The 26397-nt window shown below is 40.6% G+C and overlaps 1 protein-coding gene across 2 annotated transcripts in view; it reads right to left on the reverse strand.

The window, feature by feature from the left end:
- Positions 1-757: 757 nt before the first annotated feature.
- Positions 758-26397, reverse strand: part of MINDY3 (MINDY lysine 48 deubiquitinase 3) — a 64187-nt gene continuing 38547 nt past the window's right edge. For both annotated transcript variants that reach the window (XM_056114658.1, XM_056114659.1), the window contains 5 exons: positions 13460-13532; positions 7737-7809; positions 5088-5175; positions 4044-4115; positions 758-1681 (listed from right to left, as the gene is read on the reverse strand). In XM_056114658.1, the coding sequence (XP_055970633.1) occupies positions 1532-1681; positions 4044-4115; positions 5088-5175; positions 7737-7809; positions 13460-13532 (456 nt within the window). In that variant the 3' untranslated portion in view covers positions 758-1531. The remainder of the gene's footprint in view (positions 1682-4043; positions 4116-5087; positions 5176-7736; positions 7810-13459; positions 13533-26397) is intronic.

Consider the following 26397-nt stretch of genomic DNA (forward strand, 5'->3'; position numbering starts at 1 on the left):
GTGTCTGAGTAATAGCACTGTCCTGGGGATAATATCACTGTCCTCCCGTTGTTCATCGATTTGCTCGAGCAGGCACCAGTAACATCTCACAACAAATTGTGAGAGTTGTTGTTACTATTTTTGGCATACTGAATAAGTCACGGGTAGCTTGCCATGCTCTGCCATGCAGGCGAGATTCTCTCGGTAGCTTGCTGGGCTCTCCGAGAAGGGCGGAGGAATCAAACCCGGTCGGCTGTGTGCAAGGCAAATGCCGAGTACAATAAAGAGAATATTTGCAATGAAAGTTGGAAATTCATGATGGTTATGTAACAGGTGGAAGGCATATATGCTGCTTCACAGGCCGGTGCTTGAGAGTGTCTCCGTCTTTTCATAATCCTCATGGAAGTCACATCCTGAATGGAAAGAACCAAGATTAACCAGAACCACTGACATTTTATAGACACAAATCTGTAGCATGTAGCGCACTCCTGAACAGGACACGGAAGTTACACAGAAGACAGTGTCTCTTCTTTCCTATGCTCAGACCTGCTCCCTGGAGTGGTTACTGCCTGCAAAGAGCGCCAGCGCACAGGGGAAACTTGGCATATTCCGCTCTGCTCCCACACTGTGGTCTGCTTGGCACTGTGGAGGAGAGAAGGAATTTCTTGGGGTTACTGGGAGTTCCCATTTTCAACTGTGCTAGGTACCACTGCTTTCAGGATCACTGGGACAATGTTAAACCTTTTGGAGCCACTGAGGTAAAAAAAAACTGCAAAAGTACAGATAAAGAAAAAAAGTTTATTTAGGCCATCACTCGGATCATAATAAATAATGCAATATACTAATGTAATAACAGATGTCTTCATGCATTTATCACATTTATAAATACACACAAGAAAAGCTGGCTTCCAGGGCCGTTGGGACAAACTCGGCAATACAGCGAACGTTAACAGTGTTAAGACGAGCAAACAGATTCTTCCTGATCATTTTTAAAAAACACACCCTCACATCTGAACAAATGTCAGTGCTCCTTTACAGCTTCTACTTTTATAAACATGCCAGAGCTAAAGCCAATTGTAGAGGATCCAGGTTGATGATTTGTTAATACAGAAACATTTCAGGAAAAAAAAAAAACTTTTCTGAAATTCAATGTGAAAGCTGATAAATTTTTGCAAGACAGAACCAACAACAAAGTGTGGCTGAATGGAAATAAAACCCAAAGTAGAAGTTAATAAAAAGTGGTTCTAATTCTCAATATACAAATGCTATTATATTATGCTTATAATTTTATAAGTGACCAATTACCTGACTGCAAAGGTAACAAACTTTTGATTAAAGCTTAATTTTGCTAGTAAATTTCACATAGTTAAATAGGGTAACTTTTAACATAAGGCTTTCAAAGAAATAATTTAAACATCTCAAACACTGAAAATGTGTTTTTATTTACAATTAGTCAATGATACCAGTGTAGAACTTAATTTAGCCAACCGCCAGTCTTGCATCCCTATTTCAACATCTGCTATTACATCCATCTTGTCAATTCTTGGGCACATCAGTTTAGTGAAGGAGAGCGTTCTGTGGTCCAGAGCAACTCAATATATGGCCATTTGGTTTGGAGACAGCGTTTAATAGGTGTGTCATCTGTTTGGAGCATGGGATCTTCAAAACCCATAACAACTGCGGTCCCCTCCACATACATTACCTGTTGAACACAATAAAGGTCAATGTCAATTTGCTAAGCAAATTCTTGCCTGGCATTTCCTACAACCTGCTTACTGTGAAGATAAATATGAAAGCAACCTGGTCAGGCACATTTTATATAACATCAATGAGCTGAGTTTTCGTTGTACAGTCATAATTGCAAGAAACTGAGTTCTCAGATCCATAGAACATTCCTATACTTACTACTATCGGTTTAAGAATGAGGCAGCTGAATGGTCAATTCAGCTAGTGAAATCCAGAGCTATATATGATTTTTCTAGACATAAATAGGTTGTATGCCAGTGAGACTATCTACTGCATTGAGTATTTCTGGAATATTGTGCTTGAGAATGTACACTGCACTGCATAAAGCATCGTGGCAATAGCCTGTCAGGACAAAGACCACACCCAAAGAGGAGAGAATGGTTGCCAGGGAAGGCTAGTGGTAGGGCTCACCCTAACAGGCAGTGATTACCAGAAAAAAAGAAAAAGAGGTATTCTGATCTGTCAGTAAAGATACAAAATCCCTCATCAGGGCTACGTGAAACCATTCTAGTTATTTTTGTACCTAGAAAAATTCCAACTGCATAATTCAGAAACACCAGACATCGACTGCCTTCTTTCAAAGTCTGTAATACTTAATTTTATACCCCCGATAGCTAAAACATGATTGTAACAATGTTCTTCCAATAGGAGCGGAGAAGCTATTTGACCAAGAAACCTCTTAATATCAACGGGGGAGTCCTTAAAAACATCAAATATGTGGATTCAGTTGTTTCATTACGAGGTTGGATAATTTTGCTTCACTGACCTCTTCTGGGAAACTCTAAAAACTACAATTTGTACTTCACATCTCAAATAAAGCAAAGTTCCCTTTTCTGAAAAATGGTCCACAAATATCCTGGTCAGTTGTTACCCTTAAAAACAGGGCAGGTTGTTAACTGCTTTTCACTGGCTTCTGGCAGGGGCCTGCTCTTGGCTGCCCCCGGGGCCAGCTGCCACCTCATGCTGAGTCCCCTGCTGTGCCCATGGTCCCAGTTCCTAAGGACTTCAATCACGCCCGCAGTCCAGTGGCATGTGGTACCTTGCCTTAGGATTCTGGTCCTGTGAGTGCTGATCTTTTCCTGAGTATGCCAATAGCAGGGTTTGAAAGTTCACTCCATCACACAAACAACATGGCCGGGTGGACCAGGGCTGGCAACAGGGTCCCTGTGCTGTGCGGGCTCAGTGAGTCCCTCACAACCCTCCTCCAGAAAACAGCATTAAGAGCTGACCCATCCGCTAGTCCCTCCTCCAGAAAACTGGGTGAGAACTGGCTCGTTCACCGTGCGGGGCTGTGACTGTAAAGTTTCTCCTCTGATGTAAAACTTCAGTCTAGCCCAAAAGTTCCCCCAACTTTGTAACTTACTGCCCCTCTGCTCAGAAAGAGGGAAAAAAAAAATCAATCTCCCCCAGGGAGCACTAACGCCACCTGGGAAAGCCTGGGCCATACTCATTAGCAAATGGCCGGGGATGGTAGCTGAGTTTTGTGAAATGTGCTTGGGACTTAATTTTATCAAAAAAGTCTATTCTAGTTTGCATTCCACCTGTTCGGCATTTCATGGCATTATGATCTATTTTCTGCAGCTTCCTCAATTTTGATACTTTAGAACTCAGCCTGGCTATTCCAGACCAGCAGGGTAGGCCAGAACTTACATGGACTGCTACATATCACCTGCTGTGACATACTGAAATAACATGCACTATGGACATCACGCAAACAAATCTAGTCAGTGCTCGGCTTAAGGTAGAGCAGTGAAACCGTAGGGCAGCCCAAGCCAGGCGAGGCTGTCAGGGTGCTCAACCCTGCCCAGCTCTCACCCAGGGATGCAGCAAAGGGTCACTTCCTGGCTGACTGGCCTTGGCCAAACTGCTGACCTCAGTACCTGAAGCCTCCTTGGTAAACAGCGACTGACAGACCACACTGACTGGCCTGAATCTTGAGAGACAATGATGATCTAATACGATTCCTGATAAAAATTCAATTAAATACCAGCTCTTCCGATTATCAATTTAAATCCTTTAAAAGTACTTTTTTCTCAAAAATCTGTTGTTACCTTTCTCCATCTGAGTGAATCAATACTCTTTACCAGACTAAACAAGAGTGTTGGCTGAGGAATAGCTGCAACATGGCTGTAGTTACCTGTATTGCTCCAATTTCAAGTTACCTCACCCAATAATGTATTTCTCAAATCAAAATGCATTGTGACTGTGGAGAGATTCCAGAATATTCTCGTTCAGCAGCAATTTTATAGAAATCAAACAATGTCTTGTACTCATTTGTCAGCCCAGGACAAGAAAAATAACAATGTGAATTCTCCTACCTTTTCATTATAATTTGATTGCTTCAGTCCATTGTAGTGGTACACAGTGAAAGACTCTGGGCCCTTGGAACCCTGTTGCAGATATTAGATATTATAGTTATTAAAACCTTAATTATGTCTTTATATCAGGCAATTTGTAGTTAGCAGTCAAAACTAAAACGCAAGTTTTATAAATATTTATCCTTTAACTGGGCAAGACACAGATGCAAGTCATTGGTTAGCAGACAGCCTAAGTGCTAACAGCCTAAGTGCTTCGAGGAAGCCTGGGAGTGAGGAAGAACTGAACTGGTGTGAAACTTTCTGGCTGGCAATACATTTCTTTCCTCAGACAGGTGGAGCAGAATGTTAAAAAAAAAGAGCTTTATTGAGTTCGTGTTGAAGAATAACATGCCTAAACTCAACTATCAGTAACTCTGCAAATCACAGTTCAATACTTTTTCTTTTTAAATGAGCTTTACACCATACTGGTAGCTGATCAAGTGACTACTGGATGGTGACACACACTTTGTTTCGGTAGTAGGGCCCAGCATGTATGTAGGAAAGCTAAGAACAAGTTGTCGGATTGGACTGCCAATGATGCACCAAACTTGGGAGCAAGGAGACGGGCGTAGACTCCTATTAACTGACCTAAGGGAAGATGCACCCCTTTGGGAAACAGTGGCCTCTCCCTCAAACCCAGGAGTCAGGTTCACTAGGAGGTACACCCACAGTTTCCTTCCTGGGTTTTAGAAAGTGCTAAAAAGACACCCATGTGTCTATTAACAAGAGTTACCTAACAGGAAAAGGGTTATCTGCTCCAATACCTTCTTCTGAACCTTGACCCCCTGACACTATATGTTGAGCACTGATAGACACACTGGTGTTGTCTTGTGAACACACACACTTTAACCCTCTTTGTATGGGAAATAATCCACACATCAATAGTGCTTTTTGAGTTTCGTGCATGTTATAATATATAACATGAGCAGAAAACATACTCAAATAATCACAAGATGATCAATTCAACAGAGCAGAGCAACACATATGTATCCTCAAGGATGTTACCTGGTCAGGAAAAAACTCTTGAAGAAATGGTGCCAGTAATATGATACCTAGTCCTTCAGGATCTAATTTATTCTTCATGAGATTTATACTATGGAGAAGGAAAAAAAAAAGAGTGGATACCAAAAGGAAAAAAAAATGTTTATTTTTCTCTTTTCATGATTAAATTACTGGTACTATAACACATTTGATTGCCAAAAATTCTAAGAGCTGTTCTTTTTAGACCCTTAATGACAAATACCGAGGAATGACATTTAATTTCCAAAACTTGGCTATTTTTAAACCAGAGTAATCTGTTACTATTTAGAACTTAAATTATGACGACAACTTTGGAATATTGTTCCTTATTAGGTAAAGTAATTTAAAAACTAGGCTTATAAACACAGGCTTCTAACCTCCCACAGGCAAATTCTCTCTGCTTATAAATATGCCTCAATTTAACAGTCCAATGAGGCATCTAATTTTAAGTTAATTTTAAAGCATCACTGGGCTCAGCATTGAACCATCCAACATGACTGGTTACATATTTCTAGGAGTGGCCCCCGACGATTTGGGGGGCCCCACACCTGTATGAACTCAGGGTTCATCCCTGGCAGTGCTTGGGGGATCTTACCATGGTGCCAGAGATCAAAACAGGTCGGCTGCATGCAAGGCAAGCGCCTTTCCCAGTGGACTATATTTCACTGCCTCCCCCCGTCTGCAGTTTTAAAATTCTGAGCCCAAGGAGAAAAGTAACAATGAAGATGGCAGTATTATCAGCTAGTATTTTCTTTTTAAATCTCAAATATTTTAAGAATGAAGATGGAGGGTTGTAATTCTTAAGGCAATGGAACTGTAAGGTGAGAGAGGGTAGAGAACTTTCAAAACACTGGAGTGCAGACTGAATTCCAGCTAATGGTGTGCGTATCCAAGCTCTATCTAAAGTGAACAATGCTTTGCAGAAACTCTTGGTGTTGCCTTTTGAAAGATGGTGCCTGTGAGTAGGAAAAAGGCACAGGGAAGTGGATGCAGTTTGAAGACTTTTGTAAAAGAAAACACTGAGTAAAAATTTCCTGAAAAAGGCTTATCTTCTAAATTATACATGCCAAATTAAATACACCTTATCATACAATATGCAAAGAATATGGCACTTGAGAGGGTCTGGGTAAGATAAGAGGTTGTGAGGGAAACATCCTACTTAATATACTTTATTCATCCTCAGCATGAAATCATCATACACCAAATCCAGGGTGTATGGTGAATAAAATAGTTCACTGTTTTAGTTCGGTTTTGGGCCACACCTGGCCAGGGCCCAGGGGAACAGATGGGGAGCCAGTGATCCACTCGGGTGAGCCACAGGCAAGACTGGATTACCACTCCAGCCCTGAGAGACCATTGTTTTAGAACAACTTCTAGAAAAATCATCTAACCCAACTGTAGTAACTTTATAGTTCACAATATGTATTCTGATCAAACAAGGGAAAAACTAGGTGGTATGTGGTATCTATGTAAGAATTTGGAAAAAAAAAAAAGAACTTTTCCCTTTTCCTCTACCTGTTAAGAAGCACCAGTGTCCAGAATGAACTGAACTCAGATCTCCTCTCCAAGTTAGAACAATGTAAAGCAAGATGGTCTCCACCTGAAACACTATGGCTACTGCTATTAAACCATAACATACCATTTACTGGTCCAGTTATGTTTCTCCTTTGAACACTTCCAAAAATTAAGTTAACTGATCTGAAGCCTTGGTGAATAACCTCAGCGTAAACAAAATAGAATCAAGATCTTAAAACTGTGTATGCCAATGTTTTATCTTACTTCTGTTGATTTCTTTCCTTAAATGTTTTGCAAGCAAAATTGGCTTGTTGTCAGAGAACCTTTCAAAAGGAAAAATAATTGTGTAGAAGGAAAAATAATTGTGCAGAAGGAAAAGTTGGTACACTCGATTAATTGATGTTTACATTTATTTATTTCTACACTCGATTAATTAATGTTTCTACTTAATGAGGGACTTTTTTTCCTCATGAATAAAAAGATTCTAAAGATACGAAAGACACTGTAGATGTAGTAATGTATAAACTACAACGGTGAGGATAGAGACAATGATTATATATACTGAACTGATTCACCAAGGTTTTGGATCATACATTGGTCACCAAAGGCTTAATTACTTAAAGATGTTCAAAGTCTTTGGTTAAATGTCTGTAAGACTAATGATATCAAATAAAGATCTAGCACTTCCTTCACTTGATATTAATGACGTGCAAAAGTTCTGAAAAATTGTAACAGCTTTACAGTGAGCAGAAACAAGAACAAATTCTAGAAAACATTTCTGGCACTTCTGAGTAGGGCAATAAAAGGCAGAGTGAGAGAAGGAAAGTCATTTTAATTAATATGTCAGGCTTATACCTTAAAACTCATGGTCTGGGGCCAGGGAGGTGACTCAAAGGACTGAACTCGTTGTCCAGGGAAGACCAGTTCAATCCCTGGACTACTGGGTGTGGCCCCCAAAGGAAGCAAAAAAACAACAAAAGCCCTAACGCCTCTTTCCCTTACACTGCTGCTTTCTAGAAAGTGTGATGTTTCTCACATGTTGGCTTCGACTTTTAAAAAGACCAAATGAGTGTACATAATGTTTTCAATCTGCTAGATCATAATTCCTCTTGTGCTTACTATTCAGGATCTGAAACAAGGTCCAATGCTTTCATCACATCTTCTAGAAGTGAATCAGGTATGAACCCATTATCTGGAAAAAACAAATCTGGAGTAAGAATTTACTTCAAGAACTATTATGGCTGATTAGATTCTGATAGGAAATTCAGATAAAATAAATACAAAAATTTAAGAAACAGTATATATATATTTATGTTAGGTTTAAACTAAACTCTTACTAATTTTCTTGGCAACACGTAAGGTTTATTTTCAGTGGTAGTTTATAATAAAAAAAAATTAATCACGTTTAACTAACAACTCCAAAGAAAACGCAAACCAAAGTACTTCTTATTGGGGTTCTGAGTGAGAGTCTGGCGGGTACTGCGTTTGCCTCGCACGAAATCAACCTGGACTCCATCCCCCATAGGGTCACCAGAGCCTGCCAGGAGTAATCCCTGAGTGCAGAACCAGGAGAAAGCCCTGAGCACTGCTAGGTGTGGCCTCCAAGATAAAACAAAAACAAAACAAAACAAACTGGTTTATAAATCTAAGAGTTCTGCTTCTTACTTAGTCATCAGATATAACTTCCAGTAAACAATGCGAACCTTCATGTTCCCTTGAAGAAATTCAATGTGAAAAATTTCTCAGTGTCCAGTTGCTTTGGTCTCAATGTCATACTTAACTTTTTGAAACAAGGTCAATGATCCACTGTTATTTAGACAACTGACAATATAAATATAAGAACAAAACAAAACAAAAGATGGAACAGAACCTCTCAAAATTAAAATGCAGAAATGAACCAAATTTGGGTAGACCAGTATATGAAAGAAACTTCCTTTTTTGGGAGGACTGGATGAAAAATGGTCCAAACCCTGATGATGCAATAGAACATGATATAACAACAACAAAGAAAAAAAACAAACAACCCCACCTCCTTCCCGAGGAGCCTGAAATCAGTGTAGTTTTAAACAAGCAAGTAATTTATTCCCTTAAATGTACAGTGTCTGAGGTCCTACCGCTGTTTACTCATTCTTGAAGACTGTCTCGGCTTTAAATCAACTTCCAACACAGTATCTTTTTCAGAGTAGGTAATTTAAAAACATCTTGTCATGAAGAACAAGATGTCCAAGAGCTTTGCTTTCACACCAAACTATAGAAAACAAAGGATAGTGGCTCTTTCAGGCTGTGATAGGTCCACTATATCAGAAAGTCAATAAAGAAATTATGATGTAGGAAATACTCTTTCTTAAACCTCAAAAGTATTGATGTGCCCGTTTAAAGATAGTTTAGTTTTAACTAAAAAGCCAAGAATAATTTGAGTGTGTAATTTTCAGTATGAGTAGGGAATGACTGAAGTGAAAAATATGCAAAAACTTATTCAATAAGTAACCCTTTTATCAAAAATATGCAATTAGGACATTTTAGTAAAAATGTGCACTTTCTAAGTGAAGGTTTAGAGTAATTCCAATGCCTCAAACTAGCACTGATCTGAGGTATGGAAAATAAAAAACTTCATACTGTGAAAGCATTCAAACTTTCTAAGAAGTATTCAAGCTCTCTGAAAGCCAACTTAAAGAGTTTGAACTGTGCCGGGATTAGTCGATGAGCACAGTTGGGTGTGAACCAAAAACAATCAAAAGATGTAGTAGGTAAAAGCTGACTTGGTTACAAATAACACCTTTAATGACTATAGCTTAAAACAACATATTTGTACAAACCCTGATATGAGAATAAAGATATTGGGGAGCTGGAGCAATAGTACAGTGGGTAGGGCATTTGCCTTGCACATGGCCGACTTGGGTTCCTGGTTTTCCGTATGGTCACCCAAGCACCTCCAGGAGTAATTCCTGAGTGCAGAGCCAGGAGTAACCCCTAATCATCGCTGGGTGTGACCCAAAAGGCAAAAAAAAAAAAAAAAAATTGGAAGGAAGAATGGAGGAAAGGAAGAAATACTATTTGATGAAGACAGTATCAAATGCTAAACAATACTGCAACAGTAGTAAAATCACTTTGAATTCTAGATACTGGCTGAGATACAAGTGTGAAAAAATAGATAGTATTACAGCTGTCATACAATATAAACTTGAAGAAAACAAAGACATGGGCTTCACCATTTCTTGCACAATAAAGATGTTATTACTAGTTTACATGACAATTAACTATACAAAGATATACACACACATACATATATATTCTGTGTGGGGGGCACACCTGGCTGTGCTCAGGATTTACTCTTGGCTCTGTGCTCAGGGTTTAGTTCTGACAGTGTTCAGGGGATCATCTGGGATGCTGGAGATTGAATCCAGAACAGCTGTGGACAAAGCAAGTGCCCTATCTGCTATAATTTCTCTCTGGCCCCATAACTAAGATAAAGTATGAAAACTTCAAGGTAACCACAGAACAAAAAACTAACATACAGAAAAAAAATAAAAGCATTCCACTATAAAAATCAACAGCTCACAAAGACAGATAACAGAGAAAGGATTCAAGAAACTCAAAAGTTGGAAAACAACAAAATGGTGATTAGTCCTCACTGACAATTAATCCAAGTTAAATTATTGAAATTCTTCTGTTGGAAGATAGTGGCTGAATGGATTTAAAAAAAAAAACTAAGCTCACCCACAGAACTTACTTAGAACAGACTCAACTTTAAGAACCCTCACAGGATGAAACACAAAGGGTACAGATACCCATGCAAATGGAACCCAAGAGACCAGGGCAAACCAAGCCTACAACAGACAAAAGAAAGTTGTTGCTGAGAAACTTAATTCCCCTGGGGGTCTAATGACTGCGAACATACACTCACCTATTCCTCACAGATATGAAGGGAGAGAAATAGCAACGTGTCAGTGGGGGCTGATATTGACAAGCTAATATTCTCCACAGCAGCAGACTAGACACTCACCACAAAGCAACACTCACCACAAAGACTCATCATACAGTAGGTTACAAAACAGGTCTTAGGGAACTACAGACTGAAAATTCAGAAAACTTATGTGATGCTGCAAAAGTGCTATGGATATATATATCTAGAGTATATATCCATAAGGTATACATTAAGATCTAAGAATCTGAAATCTCTAACAACTGAATTTTAATTCCATAATTCTTGTAAGGGCTGGAGCGATAGCACAGCAGGTAGGGCGTTTGCTTTGCACGTGGCCAACCCAGCTGAACCAAGTTAGATAACTCCGCCCCTCTCAGAGAGCCTGGCAAACTACCAAGAGTATCTTGCCCACACGGCAAAGCCTGGCAAGCTACCCGTGATGTATTTGATATGCCAAATACAGTAACAACAAGTCTCACAATGGAGATGTTACTGGGCCCGCTGGAGCAAATCAATGAACAACGGGAGGACAGTGACAGTGACAATTCTTGTAAGACAGGAAAAAAAAAAAAAAGATCAGAGCAAAAATAAAGGGTTGGTAAAACCCAAAGATCAAGGAAATTAGGAAGTGGTTTTCTGAAAAGTGAACAGACGTTTATATATTAATTAAAAAGGAGTGCACAAATAAAATCAAAAGGAAAGTGATATTACATCTGCAAACACAAATACAAAGAATTACCCCAAAGTTATATGCTGAGAAATTGGGTAACCTACACATGAACACATTTCTAAACTAAGAAACCTACCAAGACTGAGTCAAAAATAAGTAGCAATAGCTAAACAAATCAGCAATCAGCTATTTGACTAAACAAACTACCAATACAGAAACCTGCTCTGGTGAATTCTTCCGACAGTTAAAGAGAACAGATAACACTGCTTCTCAAAATCTACTTACTTATAACCCAGCGCTATGCTGGTATCAGATAAGGACACTAGAAAATCACAGACCAATAACCTGAATGAACAGAGGTATTAAGAACTTTCAACAGAATATTCGCAAACTGAATTCCCCAGCATATTCCAAGGATCACAGACCATAAATCAAGTGGGATTCACTGCTGGAAGGCAAAGATGGTTCAACACACCAAAATCAATGAGACACTATGTCATAAAGTTAAAAAAAAATACAATCACCTCAATGCATGTTAAAAAAAGCATTTAATAAAATATAAAAAAGTACTTTTTTATGATAAAATATGTCAACAAATTCAGTACAGTGGCAAAATACTTTACTACAACAAAGGTCAGAGATGATAAAATCCACAGCTAACATTATGCCTAAAGAGAAATACTAGAAGTGTTTCTCCTTAACATCAGGAATAAAGCAGTTATCTATTTTTGCCATTCTTATTCCAACTTGTTAAAACAAGAGTAGAATTGTGAGGAAACAGGGGAGATGATATTTATGTTATAAAACCAGTAATTAGTCAATAACATATCCTGAAGACTTAATGCACAGCAATGTAATGATAGCCAGGAAAATGGTATTAGAAAGTTCTATGTTGCTGAGACTAAATCTTTTTTTTTTCCTGTTGTTCAGAAATTCGTGTTTTTACTGCAGTGTCATAGTTTACAAGACTACTGAAATGACTGTTTCACAGATGCTCACCCATCCCTCTGAGGCTGGCAGCGAGTTCTTAGAAAGTAATAAAACAAGATGTGATTTGAAAAAAGTCACTGTCACTATCACTTGAGTGGTCAGAAATCAGCATGCAGGGCCTACTTTGTGGACACAGGAACTGGGACACCATGAGTTCCAGCTCTTCCGCAGCACCACAGCAATGGGCTCTATCGAGAAAGAAAACCTGTGACACTAAGTTTGGGAAAGAGCAAGGGGGGAGCTACCCCTGCTGGGAAGAAATGGGAGGCAGCCGCCTACGCTTCCACCGGAGGCGTGTCCTCTCAGCTCTCTCCCTTTCTGAGAAGCCCGACTTTTCTCTTAAACCTGTTACTCTCTTTCCTTCCTCATAGTCTCCACCTGAAACCACATTACTTCACTATTCTTCTAGTCCTGACATCCTTTTCGAGAGGGGAAAGTGTGAGACCTGAAAAGCCTGCTGAGTTGGAAGTGACTGCAGAGAGCGATTCCTCCAGCCTGGGGTCCCTGCTCCCCGGTAACTGGGTGGCAGGGATCACTTCCCACACTGGGCAGAGCACGTGAACCCAGATGCGGTTTGACCACTGCCTCGTGGGGCTGGTGGGCTGGTGGTCTGCACTGTGCAGGGGCTCAGAGTAGAGTCCCTAGTCCAAACTTGCCCAGATACTTTCCTGGGTGTCACGGTGGCTGGGGGGCAGCACTTCCCTCCCCTCCCCACAAAATGCCTCTCCCAGGGGTCTAGGATCCCACCACCATCCTCCCTTCCCTCTCCTCCCTCCCAAGCCTCGGAATTCCTGATTCCACTGAATACAAAGAGACTAGATCTTGGTCTCACCACAATAAAATTTTGTGACATGTTAGAAGTGTTGGTTAATATTTATTTATTAACTAATAATTATTTTGGCATATGTAGCAGACTAACATTGTCTTCCTAAAAGTTAAACTAATTATACTGGAAAAAGTCTGGAAGTTGTTTAACATTCGAGTGAAACAGTAAGAAAATAACTTGCTTTTTGCAAAGGCCTGTTCAGAAGGTGGAATTTCCCCATTTAACAGACTATTCTGATTCAAAACCCAAGTTATCGTAGAAGCATGGACCCTCATACCATGCTACAACTTAAGGAACACTTATGTGTCAAATATCAAGGAATGCAAACTAATATTTGACACAATAATATGATTACTTTTTTGCACAAAACTATGACGATATAAAAGCTGTGAAGATATAAAAGAGGAGAAGATGCCAGCAATAGTTTTTACCTTCTGGATCATAGGTTTGAAACACTCTCCTGGCTTGCTCTGAAGGAGCCTCCGGGGCAACTAAAGCCATGTCCTAGAAGAACAGGAGGAAGCTATGAACCAGAGACAATCTAGTGATGTTAAACAACAACAACAAAAGCAAACAACATGCATCAGAGTCAAATGAGTAAACGGTGACAATGACAACCGGAAGCCTGATTCACACATAGAGCACTGGTGTTGAGTTAAACAAGTCTCTAGGCATTAACTTTACATCTGAGAAATGGAAAAGAAAACTTTAAGAGACCCGTTGTTGGAACACTTAGAAAATTTTATATAAGAACATTTGAAATATCTATTGTTAAATATGTTAAACAATATACTAGAAAAATAGAAGCAAAAATCACACATATATGTGAGTGTGTATGTGTGTGTATATATATATATACATATGTGTGTATATATATATACATACATATATACATACATATATATATATACACACACATACACATTCATATATGCACGGCAGAGCCTGGTAAGCTCCCCGTGGCATATTTGATATGCCAAAAACAGTAACAACAGGTTTCACAATGGAGACGTTACTGGTGCCCGCTCGAGCAAATGGGAGGACAGTGCTACAGTGCTACATACATATATATATGCACACATATATACTCACTTTATATTATCACCCAATACAACTTATAGTATATTCAAATATCCAAAGATTAACACACTAGACATAAGCTGTGTAAAACTAGATAGCAGATCACTTGAGATTACTGTAGTAGGCATTCATATCAATACTCAGTCACAGATCAACAATTGAGAGCTATGCGTCAGAATCTCAAATTTTCTTAAAGGAAACATGACTAAGAAAATATGTTTCTTTCTCTCATGGAAGGAATACTGCATCACAACTCATTTCTTTATGTACTGAACCATATTATTATCAAAGTACTAAGCACACAAGGCATCATTATCTTGATGATACTTTTTTTCCCCCCTTTTGATTTTGGATCACGCCCAGTGGTACTCAGGGCTTACTTCCGGCGGTGCATAGGGGACCTTATTAGGAGCCAGGAGTTGAACTTGAGTTTTCATAAAGCTCCTAACTACACAAATGATAAAAGGTAAAGGTAAAGGCCCTCCCGTTGATCGTTGATTTGCTCGAGCGGGCCCAGTAACGTCTCCATTGGAGACTTTGTTGTTACTGTGTCTGGCATATCGAATACTCTCGGTAGCTTGCCGGGCTCTCCGAGAGGGGCGGAGGAATCGAACTCGGGTCGGCCATGTTGGCCGCTTGTAAGGCGAACGCCCTACCCGCTGTGCTATCGCTCCAGCCCACACAAATGATAAACTGATAAGAAATCCTAATACTTGAAGCCAGAGAGATAGTGGGTGGGGCCCTTGTCTTGCACACAGTTGATCTAGGTCCAATCCTTGGTACCACATGGAGCTCCAGGAACACAGCAGGAGTGATCCCTGAACAGTGCCAGAAAGATGCCCTAAACGCAGCCTAGTGTGGCTTTAAGAGCAATAAAGAAAAGAAAGAAATCCCAGTCCTCGAGAACATGAATCTGGGTACCAGACAGCTCCTCCTCACCAGGGCTTTGGTCTATCTTTGTCTGTCTTTCCAGCCCCTGGAACAGCATTTCTAAAGCTCTTCCTGAAAGAACCAAACAGGACTGAGAGAGAAGGAACAGGAGTTAAGAAGGGAAACCACATGAACGATTGGTTCATTTTGAATTTGGAGGTAACGGCTAACCAACGAGTGGAGCATACGAAGCTTCTCTGGGCAATCACAAGCTTCACACAGGCCAGTAGAAACAGGGTATAAGCATGAGTGGACATTAGGAAAGAAAAGCGAGGTCAAACTGAAACAGATGAAAACAGATTCTTGGAAAGGCATCTTCCAAAACGGAATTTAAGCAGTGTACCGGAAGTGTGAAACAAGTGTCTCAAAATCTGCAGAATCAACACAAAGTCCCAAATGTGAATTAACTAAACACATTTATCTTTCCCTTCCAGAAAAAAACAATACCTCAGTGGCACTGGTCAGCTTTCATATAATAACCTGCCATAAGATGGGACTTATTAATACAGTTGAATTCAGTGATTAAGAAAGACTCATGCTTTGGTTCACTGGTCCCAGTGACAGACTAATAATCTGTTAACTCTTTTTAACTGCACTGATTTTAAGACATATTTATACTAGACAGGGGGAAACAAAAGAAAAGAAGGTAAAATACAAAATTACAGTAAATTCCAAAAGTTTCTGTCCACAAATCAAAACCAGTAGAGTTTTCTAAACCGATGATTGGCTTAAGTGTTTACAATGCTTTTTTCAAATTGCTGTAGAAAAAGATTTCTTATTTTAAAGCTGGCTTAAATTTATATAAGTTTAAATATTTATACATGAAATCAGGAGAATTACAAAAACACCGTCTATTCCCATTAAAGTGTTTCATTCTGAAATCCTTTTAATTTCTTCATTTGAAATGACAAATTCTAACACTTTTTACTAATTTATATTTCGAATTTACATTCCTGGACAAGATTTCTAATGGAAAGATCTACTGCAGAATAATTCAGTAACAAATTTGGTATTGCAATAGTTGTAGATATATTTCATGTTCTATAGAGAGTCTGAACAGCAAGTATAAAATTTCAGTCCTTGATAAAATCTGAAGAAAAGCAAGAAAAGCATTTTAGTGAGAAAGATAAAACTGACATTTGTCTAACTGCAAATAAAGCCAACGACAAATTAGAGAGGATGAAGTCAAACAGTTTTTTTTTTAAATTAATTTTTATTAGTGAAACACCATGAGGTACAGTTGTAGACTTAGAAATTTTTGTGCTTGGGTTTCGGTTATACAATGATCAAATACCCATCCCTCCACCAGTGCCCATTTTCCACCACCATGGATCCCAGTATCCCTCCCACCCCCATCTCCCCATCCCACCCTGCCTCTGTGGAAGGGCATTCCCTTTTGTTCTTTTTCTCCTTTTGGGTGTTGTGATCTGCAAAAGAGGCACTGAGTGGCAATCATCAAACTGAGTTCTTATAATTGTATGAAGAACATATAAAGAGATTTCTTATCTCCATGATAACATAACAATAGCTTTTAGATTATTCAGTGTATTTTTCTCATATATATAAGGAACAGAGGTGATGATGCCAGAAAAGGAAAATATGGAAAAGATTCACATCCATAAGGTTATGAATAGTATCAAGCTATTAGGTGGTAGAGAAAGGTACAGTTTGTATATTAAGGTTACAATCCAAGGAAAAAGAAACAGATTGGTACTACAGGCTTACATCCATGAATGTCACTTAAATTATCTTAGAAAATTACCTTCCAAGATAAATTCAAACAAACATTAGCAGCCCCTCTCCCCAGCTGAATTATAAACAGATTCCAATGATGGCATCCAACTTCTCTAAATCAGTAGGGCTACTTTTCAGCATTTTCTTTCTCACTAGTTGTAGTACTTCGGAGCTGATTCAAAGTGTATTGCAATTAAAGGGTGTTTGCAACCCCGCTAGAATAAACTCCTAAATTGACTCAAATCTTAAAATATGATTATTTTAACTAACTATATGAAAATATGAGTTAGCGACTGATACTCTCATTTACCACAGAAAGGATTTCTGCTCTAAAAATTTCCCTCTATCACCACTCCAATAGAATCAGATACTTTTGATTAGAGGAATGTTAAAAGCAAACAATTTCTACTCAGTTACTTTACTGGTCAACAGGGACCGGGAATTACTAAACAAAATAGCTTTTAAAATTATCTAGCTTCACCTAGCTTTCCTTAATTGGTCAAGTACTATGAGAGAGAAAGGGGCTGGGGGCCCACCCCACCATGCAGTGAGACTATCTGATATCCTACAGCCAGGGGACACGGATCCGAATCTCGTGGTTCTGCCTGTGCTATCGGTGTAATGATTCACTGCACCACAAACCTCCCCAAGGGCTGTAACACAAGCTGGCCTCCTGAACACCTACTGAAATATCAGTTCCTTGGCTAGGTGAGATCATTAAATTACTGAAGGGGCCTCTCAGGCCTATTCATCGCAACCCTTCCTCACTCTCAGCAGCTCTTTCTGTGCTGAGAAATCCAAGCACCCCACACCCCACCTAATTTCAGAAAGGATTGCATTTGTATGAACTATATACAGCAGCCTACAGACAAGTCCTTCTAATTTATCTTTAAGGTTTTCTATGCTGCCCCCACCCCCTTGCCACCCTTTTTTTACCATTTACTGAGGTGTCTGCACTTAAGATATTGTCAGTTATATCTTTCTTACATGCTATCATCCCAACACCACACACATCACCAGTGCTCACTTCCCTCTGTCAATGTCCCAGAGCCCTCCCCGGTACCCCCATAGTCCCCTGGAAGCTAAGCTCTATAACGAAAATGTTCAGTTCTAATGACTGGCTATTTGTTGTTTCCTTACCATGTTTCTTTACTTCCCAAACATGAGACTGATCTTTAAAAAAAAAATTATTGTGGAGGTGGTAATACCTACACATATATAGATACTTAAAGTGAAAATCTTGAAATTCCAGAAATTGTAAATCAATGATAAATTAAAAAAAATCTTTTTTTCAAAAACAGTATATTTCTCTTTGTAAGTGTATAAATTTAAAAATATATAGCATGCCTAATTATGTACTAGTACATTTTTAAATAAATATCAAATAGATAAATCTTACAAATATAAATTTAGTAAAAGAGGAGGGCTTGAGAATTTAAAGGGAAAATCTGAATGCGCCTATGCAAGTATGAAAGTGTATTTTATCCCAAAGAGAAAATATACTGCCAATACAACTTTATAGTAGCAATACAACAATATTTATAATAGAAATACAATACAACTTTATAGTAGCCAATTTTATATTACAGAATACGCCTAAGTATCTTCATTAATTAATAAAAGAATGTAGTAACTGCCACTGATACAGAACATAACCTGAATAGAGACCATTTCATATACAAGAAATATCAATTTATTATGGATGAAGTATAAGATCGCCCAGCAAGCTGGGAATAAGCATGTCTTCCTTAATAGAGAGGCAACCACAAGCATCACTGAGTAACGTCATACTCACAGGCAAAGTGCTGTGAAGTTTGTCATATCTTTTCAAGAAGCTTCTTTAATGCTTCTTGTAAAACTGGCTTCCAGACTCTGAATTTCCTCCACTGTGGCCTGTTTGTGAAGCTGTTCGCTCTTTACTCCCTCCGAAATCACTTTCTATCTCTTCCCTTGCTAACTATACGGAAATTTGGGAACCGTTATGAAACGGATTTTAAGACAATTAAAATGCTCCCAAGAATAGAATGTTCTTCAGAACCAATATTAGAAACAGAATCCAGTTAATCCTATCTATTGAGCCAGTAGGAAAACAGGCTCTTTTCTTGGTCTTCCATCATTTTCTAAACAATGTGCCAAAGCCTCAGGCAATGGGCTGGCCAAAAGCCCTCCCTGTGAGATTTGTGGCACATGCAAAGGAAGAGGGCAGAAAACAAAGCAATCCTGCAAGATTCTTTCTCTGGGAGGGAAATGGAAAATAGAAGTACACAGTGGGAGAATTTCCGCTGGATATCCAATGGATGCAATCTACTGGAATCATTAGAATTACTAGTAATATTTATAGAAGTAGCACTGCAGCACTGACCTCCTGTTGTTCATCGATTTGCTCGAGCAGGCACCAATAACGTCTTGTGAGATTTGTTGTTAGTGTTTTTGGCATATGGAGTACAACACACGGGGAGCTTGCTAGGCTCTGCTGTGTGGGCAGGATACTCTCGGTATACATATATATATATTCATATTCTATAGTACTAATAACAATTATTAACACATGGCCATTCTATTCTTCCTCCTCTTTTTTTGGGGGGTGTGGAGGGGGCATACCCACTGGTACTTGGGGCTCAGTCAGTGCTGGGGATTGAACCACTGAACCTGGGTTGGCCAGGTGCAAAGCAAACGGTCTACCCACTATACTATTGCTGAGCCCCTGCCTTCTTAATACTACAAATCACTAACAATCAGTCTTTTCAGCCTCTCTCTCTCTGTATACATATACATATGTACATATATATATATTTTTTGGCTTTTTGGGTAATACCTGGCAATGCTCAGGAGTTACTTCTGGCTCTGCACTCAAGAATCATTCCTGGTGGTGCTTGGGGGACCATATGGGATGCTGGGGCTCAAACCTCGGTCAGTTGCATGCAAAGCAAATGCCCTACCCATTGAACTAAAGCTCTAGCCCTTTCTCAATATTTTGAACAGAGGATTGTTCCTTGATAGCCTAGGGCCTTTGTATAATGACTTTTTTAGGAACCAAGCATGCCACTTTATAAGAAACAGTTTGGTAAACAGTTTCACAAACCACCTTCTGTGATCTTCTATTTATATAAAGAACTGAGCAAAAAAATCCCCCAAAAACAAAACAAAAACAAAACAAAAACCAAAAAAACTGTTAGTCTTTTATTGTATCTCTTTAAGAAAACAGTCAACATTAAGCTCTTAGTACTCTGGGCCTATGTTCATCAATTTGCTCGAGCAGGCCCAGGAATGTCTCCATTGTGAGACTTGTTGTTACTGTGTTTGGCATATTGAATACGTCATGGGTAGCATGCCAGGCTTTGCCATGCGGGTGAGATACTCTCAGTAGCTGGCTGGGCTCTCCGAGAGGGGCAGAGGAATTGAACCTGGCTCGGCTGGGCTGGCTGCATACAAGGCAAATGCCCTACCGCTGTGCTATCGCTCCAGCCCCTGGGCATATGAGCACCTCCAAAATTCAAGAAAAGTCATTTCACTTCTTTTTAATGGCAGAAGTTAATATTATACAATTAATGGGTTAAAAGCAATCAGTGGGATATCCAAAAAAAAAAGTTCCTCCTTATCTTCAACAAAGGTTCTTCCTGTCATTTGAATTCAACTCTTTAAATAATCAGGACACAAAAGAATTATAAGGTAAAGGCAGATGGTATTACTTTCCTCCCTTGGAGAGGGTTATATTTGTATCTTACCTGGTTCCTTCTGGGCCTGAGGTACCTTTTGGTAAGTGGGGGCCTATTAATTGCTAGCCCAGATAATGGGGTAGGGGAGGCACCTGGTTTTGCCCAGAGAAGTGTAAGCAGAAGTGACATGGGCTTTAGGAAGCAGCTTTAGGTGCCAGTCTGTGGTTTTGTCAAGGTCTTTTGTGCTTTGCCTCTGCCAGAAAAACTGCCCATCCCTGACAAAAGAACAGTCGCTCCTTCCGGCCAGACCTTTGAGTGAGGGAGGCACGGAGAACACAGCTGTAGCACATATGAAAGAAGAGGGAAGTAAGTCTTGGTGTGTGCTGGGGAGGGAGGCTTGGTGAGAGCGGCATACCCCGGTAGAGCCAAAAAAAAAAAAAGGAGAGAAGAAAATCTGTAGTTTCAATAGAATAATTTCAGCATAATAAATTAGACTATTGGGCTCCCTTAGTGTCTCTGCCATATACAAGCAAATTAAAATTCTATACCACCTTAGGGGTCAAATTTTCTCCCATTGAGGATGAACTGATCCAATTACCCCCGTCTTTCATATTACTATGGACACTGATGAAATTTATGGTTGGTCAGGAAGCTGGCGAAAGAGATCAAAGCCGAACGTTCTGCCTCCAGTTTGATTTCTCTTGTGTTAGATCTGTACTCTGCTTCATACTTGTTCTCCGTTTCCTCCTCTTTTTCTTCATGCCGCCCAGAGAGTCACCAAATGCCATAAAATAGAGAATTTCCACATATATGGACGTCATATGTTTCACAGAAATACAAATGCCAAGACGACAGAAACGGCAGTTTACCCAGTCCTGGTAATTTATGCTTTCTGGAGCTGGAGTGGTAGGAGTGAAGAGTAAAGCCAGCCCTTACCCTAGGGCTAATCCTACCTGCTTCCTTCCTTATCTACAGCTTCAAACAATATGACTGTGAAAATGGCCACAGCCAATTTCTAATACTCTAAAATACCATGACTTTACTAAGAAGTTTTTACTCATTATTAAGTCATTTTTTTGAGGGGGGGTGCATGAGGAGGCTGGGGTCACCCTCACTGGTGCTTAGCCTTTCAGACTCCAAGGTAAGCATGCAAATACAGTAATAGTATAGTGGAGAAGGGGCCAGAGAAATAGTACAGTGGTTGCCTTGCATGCGGCTGACCTGGGGTTGGTCCCCAGCATCCCATATGATCTACCCCACCACTCCACCTCCAACACTGCTAGGAGTCATTATTGAGTGCAAAACCAGGAGTTACCCTTGAGCATCACAGGGTGTGGCCCCAAAACAAACAACAACAAAAAACCCAACCCAGCCCAGTGTGGTGAAGAAGGTCTGGAAATGCATCATTATTCCGGCCGATGCCAACCTTCGCTTTAGTCTTCTAGTCCAACTGGTGTGATTCACCCACACTGTTCTCTGAATATCACTATCACGATCACGACCATCCTGTTATTCGTTGATTGCCTCGAGCAGGCCCCAGTATGGTCTCCTTCATCCTAGCCCTGAGATTTTTAAAAAAGTGCCATATTCAAGGCTCTTTCAGAGTTAGGAGAATGAGACCCATCATTGTTACTGGTATATGGCCTATTGGGTACGCCATGGGGAGTTTGCCAGACTCTGCCATGTGGGCAGGTTACAGTCGGTAGCCTGCCAGTTTGTCCAAAGTAGGAATGGGATAATAAGATGTCATAACAAGATGTCACGCGGCCGCAAATGCAGCCGTGCGTTTCCGGGAGCTGGGTTTTATAGTCTCTGAGTCTTGGCCGCTGATGGGATTACATGGCGCCAGGGGGCCAGTTGGTGGGTGTGACCCCTGCCTACTGGAATTTGGAGGATCTGGGTGGAGGATGCTCAGCCCCGATCTGAGTAGGCTTGGAGATCTCAGCCCTGGGACCTGCATGCCTTTGTTCCTCTGCTGGTACTTTCATGCGTGTGGAGAGTGGTCTCAGCATGGTGGTGGCTGGTTCTGGAGGTCTTCGGCTGCTGGAGCCCTGGTCGGGGCGGGGAGGGAAACTCAACCTGCTCCCCTCCAAGGGGCCCTGGTGAGGACAACCAGGCGCGGGGGGCAGGAGACTCTGCGTTGTTCTCTTCCGAGAGCTGGGTTTTATAGTCTCTGAGTCTTGGCTGCTGATGGGATTACACGGTGCCAGGGGGTCAGCTGGTGGGTGTAACCTCTGCCTACTGAAATTTGGAGGATCTGGGTGGAGGATGCTCAGCCCCGATCTGAGTAGGCTTGGAGAGCTCAGCCCCAGGACCCGCATGCCTTTGTTCCTCTGCCGGTACCTCCGGCAGCCGAAGACCTCCAGAACCAGCCTGAATATAACTGCAGAATTTAACTCCGCACAGTTTACATCTCATGCTTTCTGTTTAATCTTTCCTGAATCATGAATACAGACTTCATTTCAGACAAATTTAACATTTCCCACATCCCTTATTTTAGTTACCAGTTCTTTTTATCCACCTCTCCCTCTTTGACTTTCTAGTCTATCCTAGCACACATTTTTTTTTTTTTAATTCCTTAAGAGTAGTGGTTAAAAACTCAGGACTTGACTTTGAATCCTCATTTAGCATTCACTAATATGTAACTTTGGAAAAGCTGTTTTTCACTATCTTAAGACTGTAATTGAGGTTGAAAATGGTGCTTTACCTCAGAGGGTAGCTCTGAGAAATTGAGGAATGCATGTCAGGTGCTTAGTGTAGTACCTGGCAGAGAGAAGCTTCTCAGGAAATGTAAAGAGTCAACAACAGTACTCATCTTTACCGTTTAGATGCCTGATGTTTGCACTGTTTGGGACTGTGAGGAAGCAGATAAACTAGGCAGAACCACTGATCACAGAAGGAAGGAAACTGGAAGAACAAAAGTGACAAGAAATTAGAGAATTAAGCACAAGAAAAACAAGAGCCAGGGACTGGGAATGTAGCCCAGTGGTCAGGGACATGCTTCATTCCGATGAAGGCTCCAGTTTGATCCCCAACACACCCAAAAACAGAAAAGGAAAAACAATGAGGTCAAGGCTGTGCCATAAATGTGGAGATGCAATGTGATGACCCATTCCAGGAAGAGGTATAATATTAAACGGCACGAAATAAAATCCAACTCGTAGTACTTACTATCACACATGAAACACTTGAGGCCTTTGCCTTATTTCCATTACCGGCTCTATTGCTTTTTTTTTTTTTTTTTTGCTTTGTGGGTCACGCCCAGCAATGCACAGGGGTTACTCATGGCTCTGCACTCAGGAATTACTCCTGGCGGTGCTCAGGGGACCATATGGGATGCTGGGTTAGCCTCATGCAAGGCAAACATCCTACCCGCTGTGCTATCACTCCAGCCCCTGTCTACTGCTTTTTTTTTTTTATGATTCGTGAATACAGTTCTAGAGGAACACTAACCAATACTATTCTGATGAACATTCATGGACTTCACTCCTGATAGACTACCTCTCCGGACCTCTATAGGGAATATTTTACCCTGTTAAGACAATTATTTCAGCTCTGCTACACGAATATGGTATCTCACTAATAAAAAATTAATCAATCAATTAATTAAAAAAAAGAAACAGATTTAAAGGGACTCCATTCAGTAAACAGGTTGGGATCATGCGCATGGCCGAAATAACTGAAAAAGAAAAAAAAAAGTCTAAAGCCAGGTATCCAAAATCTAAACAGCTCCCAAAGGCACTGAGAGTAGCAGGCAAGAGTTGGTTCAAGAAGAGAAGTGAGGGCTGGAGTGACAGCACAGCAGGTAGGGTGCTTGCCTTGCATGCGGTCAATCAGGGTTCAATCCCTAGCATTCCATATGGTCCCCCGAGCACTACCAGGAGTGATTCCTGAGCATAGAAAGCCAGGAGTAACCCCTGAGAGCATAACTAGGTGTGGCCCCCAAATTTTTTCAAATAAATTAAAAAGTGGGAAGGAGAGAGCAGACAGGTTAAGGTTCGTGACATGTATAGCGCAGACATAAGCACACAGGGCTCCTCCAGGCATTCCCTGGACAGCCCCAAAGCACAAAGCTGGGAGTAGCCCAGACTACCATTGACTGTGACCCCAAACTTACCCCTGTCCCGCCCCACCCCAAAGAAGATAAAATATACTGCTGGTTCAAATCACCTTGAGTTTTATGATGGTGTTATCAACCTTAGAGAGCTAAAGGGGGCTAGTCCCATGGTGTGGGAAGAAGTTAGGGAACAGCTTGTGGCTGAAAATGCACAGATTTCAAGATGATTAAAAACAACCTGAAAACTGTTAGTCTGTGTAGACTTCTGCCCAAACTCCCTAAGTTGTTCAAGTAACAGAGTATTAAATTCACTTAATCACCTTTATCTGAAGACATTGCTCCATTAGGAGGTACTGAAAGTCTCTTGTCAAAGAATGATTTAAAATACACAATAAATTACTGTGGTTCTTAAATCCATTTCCATTCAGGAGAAGATAAACCATGAAACCCAAACCAACCACGCAGCTCTCAGATTTACGTAAGAGAAGTAGATGCCATAACTGAAAAGCTCTATTCCAAAATGCCCATTGGTGAACTTAATTGCAGTCCAAGTCCTCTTTTACTCAATAACTAAGGATACTGGAAGGTGAATCTTCTTCAAAGCTAAGTCTATAAAGTCTCACTTTACAACTTTGCCTTCCACTGTGTTTCTTACATGCAGAGAAAAGAACTGATGGCAAAGTGAGACCTTGGCAATTTTTAAACGCTTCCATAAAGGTGTCTCACACTTAACTGCACTGGCCTTCCTAAGGTTACAATGGAGAGCAAAGCACAAAGGAGGCTTCTCTGTAGAATAATTCCATTGAGACTCCCAGTAATGGACACCACTGTTGAAGAGTCAGCTCACACAGGAGCAGTTCAGTGTTCTGTTTCTCCTTCGCATTACATTTAGATTCTTCCTATGTTCTGCATTCAAACAGTAATGCGTTTCCGCGTGCCCTTACCTGAGAGGGCAACTGCTTTATCACAGGGGAGGTCAGAGACAACAGTGCACAGAGAGGCCTTTCAGAACCATCAGAGAGAGCACAGGGGGATGCAAACCTCAACTTCTCAACTTCAAGAAAATGTCTGGCCAGGTTACCAATGAAATTAGCTCCTGAGCTCCTGAGAATGAAACACGATGCTCATAGGAGGGCCTCCTTCACCACTACATGGGCTCTGGAGCTGCTCCTCATGCTCAGATCCCAAGCCTCAAATCTCCCGAGGAAACTCTGCAGGCACCTCACTAAGTCTGTGCAGGCTTTTTGCTGCTAGGAGTATTAGAGCAGCTTCAGATGGTACAAATCAATGAAGGTGGATAGAAAGGCCCTGTCTGGCGCAGCCCGGCACAGAGATGAGACTGTCAGTCTAGAACTGGTGTTACAAGGGGGTTGCATTTTCCCAAGGCAATTCTCATATCTTTTTCAGTGTTTCAAAGGACGGGATTGAAATCCACTGCGGGAGTGGGGGGTGGAGACAGATACAGACAGACAGATCCACCCCTGGACAAAGCTCAGTGAAGTTCACTGCAAACCATAGGCATGAAGGGGAAAAGCACAGTTCGAATCCTACAGTGTGTAGAAAGTACAACAGTTCAATAGATCAGGTGTGAGGGGGAGGAGGGCCAGGACAGGCAGGTAAAAAGAATTTCAAAGATGGGTACAGCTCACACCCATTCATTTACTCAGATGCTTGCACTGGGAAAAAAAATGGCTGCAAGTTCACACAGCTCAACTCACACTATTAGAGAAATCTCTTTTGCGATCTTAAATAAAATCCATCACATCATGCCGTTTTCGACACGGAAACGTTACTGGAGCCTGCTCGAGCAAACCGACGATTAATGGGAAGTCAAGTGATCAAGTGAAATAAAATCAACTTAAATATTAATCATAAAATCTAGTTTAATGATTTTATCTTGTATTTTTATATT

Source organism: Sorex fumeus, unplaced genomic scaffold, assembly GCF_029834395.1.
Source record: "Sorex fumeus unplaced genomic scaffold, SorFum_2.1 ptg000026l, whole genome shotgun sequence".
NCBI classification, from domain to species: domain Eukaryota; kingdom Metazoa; phylum Chordata; class Mammalia; order Eulipotyphla; family Soricidae; genus Sorex; species Sorex fumeus.